This window comes from Eumetopias jubatus, unplaced genomic scaffold, assembly GCF_037043125.1.
Source record: "Eumetopias jubatus isolate StellerSeaLion01/CBP00866 unplaced genomic scaffold, mEumJub1_p1.0 scaffold_7, whole genome shotgun sequence".
Lineage (NCBI taxonomy): Eukaryota > Metazoa > Chordata > Mammalia > Carnivora > Otariidae > Eumetopias > Eumetopias jubatus.
Window position 1 is genome coordinate 84,690,964 of NW_028274813.1, and position 16,738 is coordinate 84,707,701.

Below are 16,738 nucleotides of genomic sequence, written 5' to 3' on the forward strand. Positions count from 1 at the left end.
GTCCCAAGAGCTGGAGGCTTCTTGGGTCACCGTAAGGGGGCGGTCAGTGGGGAACTGAGGCAGGAGGGGGACAGAGTTGCTCAGTCACCGAAGTGTGCAGCGTCCTCCAGAGATAGAGGAATCATGACAAGGGAGGAGCTGCAGCCTCAGTAGAGCAGAGCGAGCACGACCCGGTCTGTTTCCTCTCCACTCCCAGCTCCCCACCGTGACCTTCATCAGCAGGAGGGGAAGCCCATGCCAAGATCTGAGCAGCAGAGCCCAGAGGCCTGTAAACTCTGGAAGCGCAGACAGTCGGAGGAGCTCTTCCCGTCACAACAGCCTGGGTGGCTCCTTGTGCCTGTCGGGTGCCTGGCACGGTCTCCTACGTCCGTTCACACCTTCACCTCTTCCTTCTCTGCTTCATTTCAGGTGGAACTTGGCGCGCCAGGCTTCCCCCCCCAGCTCCTAAGCTCCTTCATCAAACAGCAGCCGCTGGTGATAGCCAGACTGGCTTCCTTCCTTGGTAGTTAGCATCTTCCCATCAAGATGGTGCTGCAGAGATGCAGGCCCGGGAAGCGCCGGTGACGCGAGGGTGGCTCTTGTCACTGTACCACAATGCAAGGAGAGGCCAGGCTGCCGGCTGTGGCTAACCAGGCAGCCAGCACTCAGACCAAGTTGCCGGCAAAGCCCCATCAGTACCTGGGTCACAGCTGGCGCCTCTGCAGAGTGAGGGGACCTGAGCTCCTGGCCCTGGCTGGCCAGAGTGAAAGCAGCTCAACTCACCGTTTTGGACTTCTCACCTTTCCTGTCCCTGGGACCCTGTGGCAGACAAGCTGCTCGAAGACCAGGATAAGCGAACTGGGAGAGGGCGGGACCAAGCTTCCTTGCTCCGCCGGCCCAGCGCTTGGGCAGGGAGGGAAGCAAGCAGCCATTGGCCAGGACTGCTCGGAATCTGCCTCCGGCGTTCAGCTCCACTGTGGAATGGAGTATTGGAAAATAGCAAACCAGAAAAATGGTTTAAAAAAACAGCTGCACAAACCACAACAATGTTCAGAATCGTTTCTCCTTGGGTTTTTTACAAAATGCTTTATTAATTTTTGCTTCCCCCCCCACCTTCCCTCACAGGAGAGGACAGTTGGGTCTTTGCCTCCTTCAGAGTATTGAGCAATGCTTAGTCTTGGAGCCATCACTCCAGAGCTCAGAATGGGAAGACCACTGTAGAAGCAGTTTGGACACATTTGGGGTCAAAGAGGGGAATCTAGCTCTTTGAGGAGGGGTGGGGGTGACTGAAAAGTTGCTTTTCGAAGACTGGAGAGAAGATACTAGAACTCCTAGAGGAAGTATGTAATTTGTTAGGAGGAAATTCAGTTCCGTTCCTCACCTCCCGCAGAGCCTTGGCGCCAGCCTTCAGTGGTCTCTTGAGCATCCATGCTGCTGGGGCAGGATGTGCTATTCTAGGAGGGGTGGGGAATGGGCTCGGTTTTCTTGTACCTCAACCTGGCTGAACTTGAGCTTTGAGTATTCTGTATGGTTATGTGGAAGTGGTTGGGGTGGGAGAGAGTCCCAGCTTCCATTCTGGTGCCTACAATCTTTGGTGGAAGAGGGGGACCATATGGGGTTTGAAAAGATGTGGTGAAAAGGTTAGTTTCTGTATGGTACAGCGCAGATTTCTTTAGAAGTGTTTGCAGGATTTTTTTTCTTTTACCTCAAATTGTTACTTATGTAAGATTGATTGAAGGCTTTTTAAATTGCCTTTAAATGTATTTTTCTGGTTAATTTTTTTGGTATATTTAACACCCTATTTATGTACTCCCATCTCTTTTCATATAAATTTCTTAAGACTATTGATTGAAAAAGTCAGAACACTTGCAAATTAGAAGTCCGTGGTGTCCTTTCATTTAGTGGAGACTACTGTTACCATTTGAGCTCAGAATTTAGCCTCGAGATGATGATGGCAACAACTGCTCATGGCCCAGTTCCAAGCGATATGGTTCACACTAATATACTCAGTTCTTCCCATGAGCTCAGCAGGGCTTTGCTTGTGAAAAGCAACCCGAGCAGTTGGCCAACTGGAGCCAGCTGGAGCCGAGATAAGCACGCGAGAGAGGATACCAGAGCAGGCACTGCCCCACATTGGCGACCACAACCCCCGGAAGGAAGCTCTTTTAACAGGTGAGCACCTCGGGGCTTCTGGGCAGAGCCGCCATTGGGAATCTGAACATATGGGTCCCCCAGGAGCGACCCTATCCCCTTACTGAGAGCCACACACCTGGCCTGAGTCGGCAATCTAAGGAATATCAGCTGAGGCTGACGTTGTATTCACGATAGTCCAGGGACCCAGCTCTAAATGATCATGAGGAAGTCAAATTTTGATTTCGATGGGTGGCGTTCAGACTTCATCAGAATCACCTGGAGAACTTGTTATACCCGAGTTTCTGACTGACTGGGCCTGGAGAGGGGCCAACGTATGTGTAGTTCTAGGCAGTCCTAGGTGATCCTGAGGCTGCTGGTCTGGGGACCACACTTTGAAAAGCACTGTTTTAGACAATTTGTAGAGAGCAGATACATAGAAAGGGACCTGTTTCGTTCACTAGTTCATTAGCTGTGATTCCTAAGTTTATCTTACTGCCTAGAGTGGGCCTTTAAGATTCACACAGGCCCCTGGTGAGTTTCCCAAATTGGGCCCGTGCTACACTGAACTGAGCGGGCCTGAACCCAGCATGCGTGCGGCTTCTGGCCTGCCTCCAGCCCTGCCCACCTGTCCCATCCATGGGGAGCTGCCACAGCCGCAGTGGCTGCTGCTTACCTTGGGGCTCAGCTTCCGAGGGAAGTGCTTGCATTCAGCCACATCTAGTGGGCACACAAAGATAAAACCCTTCTTAAAACTATTTTGGTTCCCAGGCATTCAGCACTTCTGAATTTGCTACAGTATCAAATGGATTTAAAGGACAAAGACAAAGTCCTTCGAAAATGAAGAGATTGTGGAAGGAAGGTTCAGTTGCCAAAACCTGTGAAAGGAGCAACTGGGCGGAGAGGTGGGAGGGAAGGCGCCGGGACCAGGTGGCGACGGAGGGATCCTTCTGTGCTGCTGGCCACCAGGAAGGACTGTCCCCCCGGCTTTCCTAAGGTGCCGCAGCAGGCCCCCTTGGCCCAGAGAACCTGACGCTTCCTTGGGTCGGCCTCTTTTGACAGCTGTGCACTTTTCCCCCAGGAAATACACATGGAGGGACAGACAGAAGTTTTGCAAGACATTTCCAGAGGGTTCCCGGAGTACCATCTCCTTCTTCCAACACAGCCTGAACCTGTCTGCGCTGCTGATGCAGTAAGACCATGAATTTTACAGGAGCAAACTCCATGCACATTATCAAGGTGGTGCTTTTTAGTCAAAAATCAATGGATCAGTCAGTCAGAGACACACAGAATACTTCGGAGCCAAACCACATACCCCAGCCCTAACGAAACAAGCCTAACAGGAGCTGCCCTGCCATCTAGTTGGTTAGAGAGTAGCTAGTGAGTGGAGACTTTGCATATTAACCTTGGAGTTGTACAGAAGTCACTACTATTGGCAAGGGGTTAACAGGGCCCCAGACTCTGACACGATGGGACATTTAGGCATTGCCAAGTGGCCAGGCCATTAGTAGAGCTCTACCCTGTCAGTGCCTACCTTCAAGCCCACCTGGGACTGTGCCGCCTGCTAAAGGAAAGGGCCAGGTGAAAATAACTAGACAGGAAGCCCTTGATAAAGAAAACAGTTTATTTTAAAAAGCTCTAATGTTCTGCCCTGTGCTCGGCCCCCGGACGGAGCTACGGCTGAGAGTTAGTACCTGCCCGGGGCTGAAGGCAGAGAAGGTGCAGGGTCAAAGCTGGGTTTCCGGCGGGGCAGCCCCCCCCACTCACGTATTGTGCATTTTTAAGGAGATGGCAGGCGGTCCAGCTCCTGGTGGTAAGATAATGTCAACTCCCAAGATTCATGTTTTAACTTTACCCACAGGTTAAGCAGAAGTCATTTGCCTCTGTCATGATTTCCAAACCACAAAGTTTTAAGGGACACTGGGGTAGCAGCAAATGGGGCTCAAGTCCTGTGTTGTCAAGCCCACACGTGTCATTTAATAATCCAAGTAATAAACGCCAACTCTTCTGCTCCAGGACTGGAGTCTCTAGGCTTTGCCATCATAATCCTGAATCAGGCGAACTCTCCTTCCTCTAGGACTTGGGTGGTGAACCTGCAGTCGGTGGGATGCCAGGCAGCCCCACACTTCCTTCACACATGAGCAGGAGGCCTGACTACAGACTTAGCTACTCCTTCCTCAGCAAGGGTCAGCAGTGAGCACTCAGTGGGGGGGCATGGGGGCCTCCTCCTGAGGCCGGGGTTCTGGTCAGACACCCAAGATAAGACTGCTCCCCAGCCCTAGCTCTGGGCCAGCACAGTTCCCCGGTTTGTTTGCACCAGCTCACAAGCTCTTAGCTGGGGTTCTGGCATGTGAGGCTCAGCTAGAAACAGGTGGAACAGTGTCGCTAATTCTTCGGAGAAGTCCTGGAATAAGCAGAAAGATGACAGACAACACTGACTGATACATAATTCTGGACGGTACATCCTTTCTATTAAAAGTCAATCCCCAGGGCGCCTGGGTGGCTCAGTTGGTTAAGCGACTGCCTTCGGCTCAGGTCATGATCCTGGAGTCCCGGGATCAAGTCCCACATCAGGCTCCCTGCTCGGCGGGGAGCCTGCTTCTCCCTCTGACCCTCCCCCCTCTCATGCTCTCTCTCTCTCATTCTCTCTCTCAAATAAATAAATAAAATCTTTAAAAAAAAAAAAAAAAAAGTCAATCCCCAGTATCAAGCCCTAGCTAACCAGTGAGTAGACAACCTTATTTTTTCCCACCTGCCTTCTACACTGAAATGGATGTGACCCTTTTCCCATGAGTACTCTGGGATGCTCAAGTTCCAGCAGGGACAGCGAAATCTGACAGCGGACTCAACCATGGAGTGAGTACTTCACCACCACGTTTCATCTCGACAAACTGTAGGAGGTATAAATCATTCTGCCCTAGATCACAATAACTTTAAGTGCCGGCTGAGATTAAGACCTAGGTTATTCTGATTTCAAAAGCTCCTACTCACTGTGCCACGCTGCTTTCCAACTAACTACCTGCCTTCCCTCTTCCCTCCTTCCACGGACACAGTCTTTCATACAACACCCACTCAAATGTGAAAAAGGCCCTGCAGAACAGCCACGCCGTTTCAGCGTGGTCCTGAAGATACCTAACAAAATCTACTGAGATTTGGGAAGATCCTAGGAATATCTGGGCCCCAGCACTTGCCTCATTTCAGGCTAAGAGGGCACAGGACACCCGTTCTCCATCTGCGTATGAGGGTGTGAGGACTCCTTACCTTTGGCCACTGGGCGTCACGGAGGCTGCCCAGGCAGGCCTCTATCTCTGTCCGTCCCATGAGCCCTTTCTCTACCAGCTCCCGGAGCAAGAAGAGCAGCAGGTCCCACTGCAACACACACGGAGGAGGTCAGGGTGGCTAGGACCGTACGGCGACCCTGACCCAAAGGACAGAACACTGCCGCGGAGGCCGCCTGGAGCCCGTGCTAGCGTGTCAGAGAAACCGGGCACCGCTGCCAGAAGCGGGGGAGTAAAGGAACCCCACCCGTGGCGGTGGGATAAGCACAGGACTGTGGAGGGCTGAGGAGCCCGACTGCCCCCGGCTCACCTCCCTTGGCCGAGTGTCCGCCAGGAGCCCCACGTTTCTTGGGCTCAGCAGCAGCTGCAGCGGAACCGGCACCTGAAAGTCGTCCTTCCACAAGGAGAGCAGCGCGTGCAGGAGCCTTCGAGCCTGCCCCCTCTCTAGCCTGCGCGGGGCCGGGGGCCCGGGGACAGGGATGTGGTCTGCCACTATGGGAAAAGAAGAAAGTCCAGCTTTAAGAGACAGAGGTAGGCTCCCCTAGCTGGCCCCTGGGAGGAAAAAGGGAACAAAACTCCATGTATCTTGCTTGTACCCGGCCCTGTGATCTGGGGGATCCAGCAAGAGCGTGATGTCATGAAAAGGAGCCATACCAAGGAGGGATGCTAAATCCACAGAGCACTTCGCCAGATGCTGCTCCGCAGGCGGGCACAGGAACTGTGGGGAAGAGGCAGGGGGACCCCGGGCATTAGTACCGTCCTTAGAGCAGTGGCCCCAAGCCGATGCAGCTCCGGTTCGCGGGCACCGGACAAGGACCCCCAGCGGAGCGTCCCACCGCGGCTCACCTGGCGGCACTGCAGTGTCTGGCCCAGCTGGCCCAGGAGCTGCTCCAGATGGTCCGGAGAGACTCCCTCCTCGGGGTCCCGGGGGCCCGCAGCCAAAGACAGCACATCCTGGAGGCAGTAGGGGTGGAAGCAGAGTGAGACTGCATACCTGGCTGGCACCTAGGAGGCCACAGAGAACGTGGCCTGGGGCAGGGATCAGCCAGTGGAAAGAGGCAGAAGGAAAAGGAAGACAGGGCCCCTGGATGAAGTGGCGGGTTCAAGGTGCCTTAGACCTGGGGCTTGAGGCGGACCGCACAGCTGGGAGAAGCAACCCTGTGGACGCCAGCTGAGGAACAACATGCTGCCCGAGAGCTCAAGATGTCCCTCGTCCTGGGACAAAGGCGATCCTAGCCAATTCCCAGACAGCACCTTACTCTGCAAACATTTAGGGGAGCCGTCCTGCTCCACACGTGGTAGATTTTCTCTCTCCCGCTTCTCTGTTCATCTTCTTGGGAGAGTCCGGCTTCAGCAGAGAAAACCGGGAGCTACTGGCCACTTAGCCTCCTCTCCCTCCTGGATACTCTCCCTCTTTAGTCATTCCTCCTTAGCTCTAGTCCTAATCTTTGGCCCCACCAAGGAGTGAAGAGTTGAGGCTCTGCAGGCCATGACATCTCGGCCTCAACTGCTCAACTCTGCTGCTGTAGCACAGTAACAGCCCTAGACGGTTCAGAAGTGAACAAGCGTGGCTGCGTGGATCTACAATAACCAGCAGCAGGCTGGACTGGGCCCATGGGCTGTTGGCTGACCCCTACTCTAGACAGGCTCTAAATTTTCCAGATCAAGAGCAATGGTAGTTTATTCTTACCGCCTGTAACTAAATCAGCATCACCTCCCACACAGGAGAACGTTTCTGAAATCCGATCCCAAAAGCAGGTGACTGCTTAGAGACTTTCCTACCTGTTAACACCAGACAGCCCCTCGTGACCAGGCTCCCGTCGCCATCTGTGTAATACGCAGCCCCTCCCAAACTTGCCCATCTGCCCTCTTCCCCTTTTGGGTGACTCAGGTACCAGAAGTCCGAGAAGAGCAATGAGGAAAACCATTCAGTTCAGCTCCGCCCCACCGAACCCCATCCAGTCAGACGGACACCGGACTAGCTGCACGACACAGAAAGCGGCTACGTGACACACTGCGGCGGACGCAAGGAAGGAGGGAGACCAGGAAAAGAGCGGGGAGAGGGCAGAGGGGAGGGGCGCAGGGAGGAGGGGAGCTGTGTACTTTGATCTCGGAGATGAGGTGGGAGGGGAGGGGAGCATGGTGCTCACAGGCTCGGGAGCAGCCCCTCCGCTCCCCCCGGGCAGCTGCTTCGGGACCCTGGGCTCGAAGTGTGCGACTCACTGCCGCCTTCACCTCTCTCCTGATCAGTGCTGCAGGTCAAAGGGAGAACAGAAAAGGGGTCACACCACGTCAACCCATGCCCCGCACCCTTTCCAGCTGCCTGGTGTTCCATCTCCCCCAAGGGCCTCGCACTTTCTGCCAGTCCACTTTGGAACAACCTGGCCAGCCCTCCCTGGGGCCCGGACCTTACCTGTGATGTTGGCTGACAACCAAGCACAGGCTTTCTCTGTTGCAAGCCCCACAGCAATGTTCTCTGCGCTGCTTAGAACCTGTTGACCCAGAAGAACTGCAGCGTCAGGGGCCCGGGGAGGCTTGGGGATGACATGAACATGTGAGGGGCACCCAATGCTGGGACTGAGCCATGGGCCCGCCTGTCACCAGCAGCCCCATGCACACCCTCGCGCACGCACGGCCCACGGCGCACCTCTCCCACACCAGACACTAGTCTGCGGGCTCTCGGCCTCCCCCCTACTTACAGCTGCCGGGGTCTCCTCCGGAAGCAGTGCCCGTACGGCCCCAGGGCTCTTCTTCTGACAGAACCTGAAAGGAGACAGAGGCTGTCAGCGATGGCTAGAAATTTCAGCCTGGCTCACAGAAGGAAAGGCCAAGCGTACCCCATCACCTGAGCCAGGAGGGCTCTGCCTTGGGGGGAGGTGGGGGCGGGGGAAGAGAAGCACTGTCAGCCCTGGGCCCACCCCTGATCCCCGATGCTGGGAGGAATGGGACCCCCAACCCCCCACTCTTCCAAATTCAACTTCGGACTTTGGGACCTAAAGCCCAAGATACGAGCCTACAGAGGAAGCAAAAGAACAAGGGGGGTTTGGAGAGCACATGGAATAAAGGAGAGGAGTGTGAAAAAGTCAGAAAAAGAAAAGCTGAGAGTGGGGACGAGGGTCTCTTACTCCCGCCCCCGGGTCAATGCCTGCGCCCCATGGGGGCACAGCTGGGAGCACAAGATCTCCAACAGCTGGGCTGGATCTCCCCCGTCCTGTCCCCGTGTCAGCAGCTGCTCTTGAAGAAGTGACTCTGCCTGGCGCACCAGATCTGCCACCAGCGTGGCCCTGTAGCAGGGACAGAAAGGCTTGGAGGTAGCTGAATCCGGAAGGGGCTACAAATTCAGGGAAACCTGGTCAGAACTAACTTCCAAGAACTTGAGCAGTCTGAGCCTCCCCACCATATCCTTCCCCTCAAGCTAACTTGCTTCACACTGGCAACACGAGGTCAGGAGATTTAAAGGGGGAAAATGTAAGGGAGCGAGCCTGGCACCCTCCACATCTGCCTTCCCTCTCAGCCCATGCTCACTTGATGTGTTTGACGCAGTTAGAGCCGATTCTCTCTGCCACAAACTCCACAGTCCTGCGCAGGGAAGGCGGCTGGTTGTGGAAGAAGGCTTGGGCCAGCTGTGCCTGTGCGGAGGAGGCAACAGTGTGTGAAGAGTTCCTTTTCTCTTCCCTGCCGGGTGCCCCCTGCCTCTACCGGCCCCTTACCTGCAGCCCCTGGGTGGTCCGCGGAGGCTGGGCTCCAAGGCCGGTGGTGGTGGTGGTGGGAGTGATCTTCCTCACAAAGCCCCCACTCCGCCCACTGCTGCCCGACACCCATGACGCCAGCAGTTTCCGGAGCTCTCCTGCAGCAGGGAGGCCCAACTGCTTAGTTCCAGAGCCACCCCTACCCTCCCAGGCCTCTTGGACTTTAAGTATCTGTGGAGTAAAGAGGCTGAAGCACCCGGGGAACGCCTGAGAACAACGTATTAGGGTGTCAGGCCGACGGGACGCCTGTTGGGTACTCATCAGGGGACAGACCGAGGACCGTGGGCGGCGGAGGATCAGTGTCCTCACCGATATAGGGGCAGCAGGTGTAGAGCAGGTGCTGGTCCACCACAGGCATGCCATCCTGCGGGAGAGAAGAGAGCAGAGCTAAGTAGGCAGGTTTCCCTTCCTTCCCACTGTGCCAGAAATGGGACAGTCAGGGAAGACAGTTACTCTAGGAACTCCCAGCCTGCCTGCCTCCTTTATTCCTGCCACCCCCACGGCTCTGGCCAGGCCCCAACACCTACCAGCCCATGCTCGGAAGCTACTGTAGCCACCTCCAAGGCATCCCACTGACCCTCTTCCAGAAAGAACAGGTCCTCAGGGACCGTGGGAATCTGACAAAAGATCAGGGCAGCGCAAGCACCAGTCAGCACTACAGACGCGCAACACACAGACCTTGCGGTTCCAGGAGCAAAGCAACACCATGGGGATTCCCAGACCCGCTCTAAACCTCCATCTTCTGGCCCCGACCTCGTTCAGACTCAGACCTCCCCCCACTCCCCATCTCCCACCACAGTGGCTGCCCCTCTTCCCCAATCTGGATCTTCCCTCCCTCTACCAACCTGGAAAAGCCAGCCCAGGACAGCAAGCAGCAGCAACTTGTTCAGGAAACACATCTCCCCTTCGCTTTCCTTTGACAAGACCAAGCTCCTAACAGGTACATTTGTGCCAAGAAAGAAATGGAATGGAGTGAAAGACAGCTATCACTGGGAAAGTAATTCTCAAAAGCAGACCAAAAGGGGACGGCTGTCGTGCAGGCGAGCAGGATCTCCTCACCGCCCTTTCCCAGATCTGTACTCCCTCTCAGCGGGGCCACAGGAGGAATAAAAAAGGGCCAAAGTGCAAGGACCCGCGCGGTCTGCTGAGGACCCCACCCTGCATCTCCGCTGGGGGTCGGCCTCAGCCCAGGAAGCACAGGCCCCCGGCCCTCCTCACTGACAGCAGCCTCAGCAGCTCTCCCACGCCCCCCGGCTCCAGCCCTGCCCTCACTGCACTCACCGGTGTAGGTGCAGCAGGACAGTGAAGATGCTGCGGTAATAGTCCAGCAGGGGCACGATGTGGTCGGCGAGGGAAAGGAATTCCACCAGCCAGGGCACAGTGAGCACGGCTCGGCGGGCCCGCAGCCCCTGCTGCAGCAGAGCCCGCACGTCCAGGGCAGGGGGCACCTGGCGGGGCAGGGCTCGGTCAGGGGGCGAGGCCAGGGGCTGGACATGCCCTCCAACTCCAGGGCTCTGGGGCCCCTCCCAGCCCTCCTTACCAGAGCCCCCATTCACCTGGCTCCTCAGGGCCAGAATGGAGTCCTGGAGCTCACGGGTCGGGGGTGGCTCGGGCCCCCGGTACGGCAGGAAAGCCACAAAGCCCAGGAATTTAGCCAGAAGCCTCAGGCTGAGCAGCACCACGGCAAACTGCCTCCGTTCACCCTGCAAGGGATCAGGGAAGTAAAAGGTCCTGAGCATTGGGCTTCTAGAATAATTGTGAATCTGTTACAAAGTTCTTGAAAACAGCCCCTCCCTCCTAGGTCAGAACCCTGTACTCTGCCTCATTCTGCTTTCTAACCTGCCAGTCCACATCTGACTCCCCGTCTTCGTCGCTAGGCTCAGGTTGGGGCAGGGCAAGGCTGTTGAGCTCCCGGATCTTCAAACTCAGACTGTCCATGAGATGCTGATTAAACTGGAAGCTAGAAAGGAGAGCAAAAAAAAAAAAAGACACTGGCAGAGGTGTAGAAAGACCCAGAATAGAGAAGAGGTGCTGAAGACAGAAAGGCACAGTGGGGCAGAGAGGGAGGCAAAGGACCACTGAGGTTACCTACGTGGGTAAAAGAATGAGAAGGGAAACGGAGGCAGAAGTGTGAGCTGGTAGGAGCCCGGCCATGGCCCAATCCCACCCTGTTATAGTCCAGGCCAGGAGAAACAACTGTTGTCCTTCTGGAAAGACAAACCTCTCCTGGCCCCAGCCCCACTCCCTGCGAGACACAGGGGACCTTTACCTGCTGGCGCTCAGGATGAAGTCCCTGAAGAAGCCCTGACAGCCTGGGAAGGTGGGGGGTGGGCAGGGGCCCCCGCTGCTCTGAGGGGCCACGAGCCTTTCCTGTAGGCGCCGCAACCGCCCCAGCTTGTCAGCTCCAAGCATACTTAACACATCCGGAGCCTCCCCCAAGACAGTGCCCCCAGCGCCACCAGGACTCTGACACATCTGGGGCAGCGGAAAGAGGAGACAAATATAAAACCCGTAAGTTTGTCCAGAAAGAAGGACTGAACAAAATAGGGTGGAAGTAATGAACATTTAGGGAATACCAACCCCGTTATCAGGTTCCACAGATCTGTTTTTCAAGGTAGGGATAATACTGTTTTATAGGTGAAGAAGCTAAAACTGCAAGGTGAGACATTTGCCTAGGTTCCCCAGAGCTAGGGTTTGAAATCAGGCCTGAGTCGTACGCCAGTACTCTACCACAGCACAAATCGAAGGCAAGGAACTAGTGAGACGCTGAAGGCAGGCAGGGCGTACAGGGCACGTGACAGAAGGCTCTGGCTCCTCTCTGGCTGCCTGCATTTTGGCCACCCCCCCCCCCCCCCGCCAAGGAGCAGAACTCTGCTGTTCAAACTCCAGCCCAGGACCTGCCTGGCTGTCCGCCCCACCCCAAAGTGCCAGCCATTACTTGGCTGCCTTTATTATCTACTGTCCACTGTAATCTGCTGGGGCTATTACCTGGAGAAGTTGTTTCTGGAAAAGCCGAACAAAATGGCTGTGGCTGCAGGCTGCAGAGAGCTGACCCATCATGGCTCTGAGGCATAAGAGGCAGGAACAGAATGTGAGGGAAGGAAGAAGGGGGCAGAAATCTGAGAGAACGAGCCTATCCTTGGGCCTTTCAGTCCTTTACCAGGGGCCTGAGCAGACCTCGGCCAGAGCTGGCCAGCACAAGGATATAGGAACAGGTAAGGGACACCTTCCTCAGCACCAAGATCCCTCAAGGCTAGAGATGCACTTAATGCGACAAGAAATAATCCCACCCTCTCATCTTCAGTCTACACTGGGCTCCAATGAGTTTCATGACCCAAGTGGAAGGCAGATCCCTGGACAGAGGATATTCTCTCTGCACCTTAGCTAGCTGTGCAAAGTTCTCAGAACTGCTGAACTAGATGATGGAAAAAATGGAGGTTGGAAAGGGTCTAACCAGTGACTTGGGCCAAGTAATCTGGCACTCAAGCAATCTGGAGAAAGGGCTTTGCACTTATCTAAGCATTCGCCATCACGGAACAAGTCTGGGTCACGTGTGAGTGCAAGGAGCAGGCCCAGCAAATCCCTTCTGAGTAGGGGCAAAGCTGCCAGTAACTAGAGAGTAAGGGGCACAGAAGTTAACGTCTGTGGGCTAGGGGCCGGCGGGGGAGGCCGCCTCCAATCAGCCACCCGAGCACCACTAAGCTGCTCACTGCCAGAAGCGAGCGAAACAAGGTGACCAGTATGGGTGCACCTACCTGATCCTGCTGCCCAAGCCCTTCTCAAAATCCCAGCCAGGTTCCTCATGCCGATCTTCCCACTCTCGAAGCACCTCAAAAAACACGTCCCTGACAGACACAAGAACGCCTGATCAACGGAGGCACAGCCGACCTCACCGACTCGCAGCAGTGCCTTCTCTAGCTCAGAGGAATGGAGGACGGGACTACCCGCAGCCCCATTCCTGATCCTCCCCAACGTTCTCTAGGTGCTGACAGCGCTGCAGACCCAGCGGCAGCACACCACACACCTCACAGACCCCGAGGCACAGCAAAATCCGGTTCTGTCTTGCTGGAGAACCCCGTGACTAAAGTCATACACCTGTGAGAAGGCTGCCTAAGGTTGGAGGTTCCAGTCCACGGCAGGAAACAGGATGAAGGTACGTGCCCATTCTGATGGTTGGAAGGAAGGGCCCAGTGGTGCTAAACTACCACCTGTTAGTGCCAAACTCCTAGTTTCTATGAAAACAACACAGGCTGCCTATCCCAGAGAAAATGCCACCTCATTCCCTCCCAAAAGTTCCCTTTTCTTATCACCTCTGTTTTTTAAAAGTATGAAAGGCTCGGTCACTGGAGAAGTTGGCACGATTGTCTGTTTCTGGCTGAAAGGAGACAGCTTGAGCAGAGGGTGGCATCGCCAGAGAGACCTAAAATATGGCAGTGACGTTAGGGACTGAAACCCTCACAGGTCATGCTCAGAAAACTTCACCCCCGCATTCCTGCCCAGAGTCAGCCCACGTGACACTAGAGTGGTGTGCGCCGGGCTGCCTGAAGCATGAGGCTGGGAAAGGTCAGGTCAGGGCTAGGTGGGGTCCCTACCTTGGCAACACTGCCCTCATAGGCAGCTCGGAGGCGGCCTTGCAGAGCCGGTGAGAAGCACAGCAGCCGCTCGTTCTCAGCCAACAGCTTCAAGGTCCCTTTGTCCAGGTAGGAAAGAACCCTACAGGGACAAGAGCACGTATGGCTGAGAATGGGATTCGCGGCAAATAGGGAGCCGGCACCTGCACACCACAGAGAACATTATCTGGAACGTGCAGCAGGTATGTAAGGCAAAGTCATGGGCCGAGGGTTTAAGATGCCGGAGGCAAGGGGGCAGGAAAGAGACCTATGGAGCAGGGAAACAGACAAGAACCCAAAGGGCAGAAGCCAAGGCCACAGGGGGGCAATTTGATTCTTTCAGGACTTAAATTCATAGCCTTGACACAGAATGACAGGCTACGTGTAGGAAAAGGCCCAGGGTCAGTGCACCTGTGTGAAGCACAAGCACTTACCCCAAGTGGCCAGAGAAGCAAATGGACAATGGGAATAAGGCTTAAATGCCTCAGCTGGGGAAACTCACTGAAACTGATGCTCCAGAACCTGCACTGCAAAGAAGACACAATCATGGACATTCTGGAACAGTGGGCTTTCCAGGGAATCTAGAAGGATAGTACCAAGCTGTCAGTTAAGAATTGTTTCATCTCCAGCCCTCATTTCCCAAAAAGAGGCTTGCCCACTGACCTGGTGCTCCTGGAGTTGGTTCAAGGTCAATGTCCTTGGTGGCCACCATCCTCCGAGCAGTAAGGAGTTGAAGGACGAAGAAAAGCTCCAAGAAGAGGTTTGGTACCAGGTTCTCTGGATAGAAAAAGAAACCCCTGGGTGTCAGGCACCATTTGGAATCCCAGCCCGCAGGTCCGCAAGCATCTCCACTCCAGCACCCTTTGCTCTCACCCACCGGCAATGCAAGAAGAGTAGACGAGGGCTATCCGCTCCAGGCGCTGGCGGGAAGACACTCTGGCAGGGTCAGCAGGTTCAGCTGTGAGGTTTCCTGTCCGGCTGGGGAGGGGAGACCCCGATTCTGAGGTGGGACAGGCGGCGGTCGGTGACTGCTGCAGCTGCTTAGAGCTATGGGGACAGAGAGATGTCAAGAGCAGTTCCCCTAGCTTCCCCCGCACAAGCCACACTCTGGTTCCTCCAGAGCAGATGTCCACAGCCCAGGAAACAGACCCAGGGCTCCCTGCAGGCAAACCAATCTCAGGGAAGAGCCCTTCAGATCCCCCAGTGGGAGGAAGATGACCACCCAGGGAGTGGCAAGGTCATACCGCTCCTTCCTGAGCATCTCCCGCTCCTCTTGCAGACTTCTGCACCCTGGGGGAAGGCCATGGCCCCAAGGGCTAGTGTCCGGGACTGAGGGTTGGGAACTGGGGACACAGTTGATTGGGGGTGAGGTGAAGCAGGTCTTGGGCTTGGAGAGTGACCGCTCTTCGCTCACCGGAGTTGGGTTGATCCGGCGTGAAGGCTTCGTCCTGCTAAGTAGCCACAGGTTTTTCTCAAATTCCCATCTTCAAACATGTACCCCTCACCACCTCCAGGGCGGGGGGGCCCCTTGCGAAACGCCGTTCTCACTACTGTGGTCATCTCACCCCCAACCTTCTGGCCATTCCCACGCTCGGGTGCGGAGCGCCCGGCCCTAATTTCCTGACTCCCCTCGCACAGCCTTCGTGCCCACCCCACTCGTGGGGGAGGGCTGATTCTCACCCTGCAGGGCCCGGGGGAACCGAGCCTACGGGAGGGAACTCCTCCAGGTTGCTGAGGTTTGGCGGATCAGAGCGCGCGAGGCTGGGGCTGCCGGGGCTGCCAGAGCCTCTGGGCCTCCGGCCCCCGGCCCAAGGCTGACTCTCTCCGCCGACCCCCTCCTCCAGGCCCCCGGGGCCGCGGCCTCCCCGCTCGCGGCCCGGCCCCGGGCCCCGCCTCCTGCCCCCGCGGCGGGCCGAAGGGGCCTCGGCGGCGGCGGCGCTCGAAGGCTCGGTCGGGGGGAAGAGCTGGCTGCGCGCCCCGCGGCCGCCCCGCGGCGGGCCCCCCGGCCTCCCTGGCAGAGCTGCCGAGGAGCCCGGGGCCTTGGCGGGGGTTGGGGGGCCCTGCGGGAGGACGCGGCTGCTCTGCTCCCTCAGGAAGTTGAGCAGGAACGGCACGAATTCCTTCCGCAGTGGCCGGAGGGAGCCCAGCGCGGCCGCCTCCCCGGGGTCATCCTGAGGGAGAAGCGGCGAGGGACGAGAGGGTCAGCGGCCAGCCCGGCGCCACGAGCAGCCGGGACCGCAGTGCGCGTTGAGGCGGGCGGCCCGGGCAGCGGCCCCTAGCTGGAGCGCACTCGGCCCGGGCTGACAGCCAGGCACCCGAGAGAAAAGGGACCAGAGGGGTCGTATCTCCCGCGGAAAGCAGACTCGGGTCAGGCCCGGGGGTGTGCAGGCGCTGTTACCTCCGAACTCTGGGCGCTGCGCGCGATCCACCGCACGGCCTCGGCGACCGACACCTCCTCTCGCAGCAGCGCCTCCAAAACGGCCGCCATCCCGGTCGGGGCGCTTGAAGGCGATTGCGCAGGCGCCGGCGCGCCACGGGCGGCCTGGGAGGGGCGGGCCCGGCCCGCGGAGCGACCGTTGGGCCGCGGGGCGGTGGGCGGGGCGGAGGGGCGGAGCCCGGGCTTCCCCAGGCTAAGGGTCCGCTCAGTCCTCGGGTCAAGGCCTCGGCTTGCTCCGCGACTCCGGACTACAGGCCCGTGGCCCGCCAAGTACGGCCGCACCGCGGTCGACGAGGCCCAGCTCCGGCTGCCCGGGTCCGCGGGGCGACCTGCGGGGCCTCGAGGACATGACTGGGGAAACCGAGGGCACGGGAGAGCTGCTGGACGGTAAAGGTGAACAGCTGTTGGGAAAGACACCTGCCTTATCTTCTGCGATAAGGACACCCTTTTCTTTCAAGAGTTTAAGCTTTTTTTTTTTTTTAAGCTTTTTCATTTATTAGAGCACAGAGGGAGAGTGAGAGTGAGAAGCAGACTCCCCGCCGACCAGGGAGCCCG

At 56.9% G+C, this 16,738-nt stretch overlaps 2 protein-coding genes across 9 annotated transcripts in view; one reads left to right on the plus strand and one right to left on the minus strand.

Annotated features, from left to right (window-relative positions):
- STARD9 (StAR related lipid transfer domain containing 9) overlaps positions 1–4,738 on the plus strand; it is a 136,572-nt gene extending 131,834 nt beyond the window's left edge. For 4 of the 5 annotated variants that reach the window (XM_088024748.1, XM_088024744.1, XM_088024745.1 and 1 more), the window contains 2 exons: positions 409–2,151; positions 3,191–4,738. In XM_088024748.1, the coding sequence (XP_087880874.1) occupies positions 409–510 (102 nt within the window). In that variant the 3' untranslated portion in view covers positions 511–2,151; positions 3,191–4,738. Of the gene's footprint in view, positions 1–408 lie in introns of all 5 variants that reach the window. The other variant, XM_028094441.2, reaches the window with a different exon arrangement.
- CDAN1 (codanin 1) lies at positions 3,716–16,260 on the minus strand. 4 transcript variants are annotated; one of them, XM_028094445.2, is made up of 28 exons: positions 16,145–16,260; positions 15,427–15,917; positions 14,991–15,197; positions 14,624–14,793; positions 14,410–14,523; positions 14,249–14,327; positions 13,729–13,849; positions 13,447–13,556; positions 12,892–12,981; positions 12,125–12,200; positions 11,406–11,611; positions 10,976–11,096; positions 10,693–10,839; positions 10,418–10,584; positions 9,982–10,069; positions 9,664–9,753; positions 9,446–9,500; positions 9,098–9,234; positions 8,913–9,016; positions 8,513–8,671; positions 8,087–8,150; positions 7,801–7,879; positions 7,491–7,639; positions 6,234–6,341; positions 6,042–6,105; positions 5,698–5,879; positions 5,371–5,478; positions 3,716–4,513 (listed from the first exon to the last, which is right to left on the minus strand). In XM_028094445.2, the coding sequence occupies exons 1-28, from the start codon at positions 16,232–16,234 to the stop codon at positions 4,388–4,390; spliced, it is 3,702 nt and encodes a 1,233-aa protein (XP_027950246.1). In that variant the 5' UTR covers positions 16,235–16,260; the 3' UTR covers positions 3,716–4,387. The 4 variants fall into 4 exon arrangements, with proteins under 4 accessions (XP_027950246.1, XP_027950247.1, XP_027950245.1 ...); XM_028094446.2 differs by lacking the exon at positions 15,427–15,917 and having other exon boundaries at positions 14,991–15,036; positions 15,161–15,197; positions 16,145–16,243; XM_028094444.2 differs by having other exon boundaries at positions 14,991–15,194; positions 16,145–16,243.
- Between the last annotated feature and the right edge of the window lie 478 nt (positions 16,261–16,738).

Coding starts and splice junctions, on each gene's coding strand:
- CDAN1 (XM_028094445.2), bottom strand. CDS start 16,234: ATGGCGGCCGTTTTGGAGGCGCTGCTGCGAGAGGAGGTGTCGGTCGCC. Junction 14,794..14,990: donor GAGATGCTCAGGAAGGAGCG/GTATGACCTTGC, acceptor CTGTCCCCATAG/CTCTAAGCAGCTGCAGCAGT. Junction 10,070..10,417: donor GTCCTGCTGCACCTACACCG/GTGAGTGCAGTG, acceptor TGTACCTGTTAG/GAGCTTGGTCTTGTCAAAGG.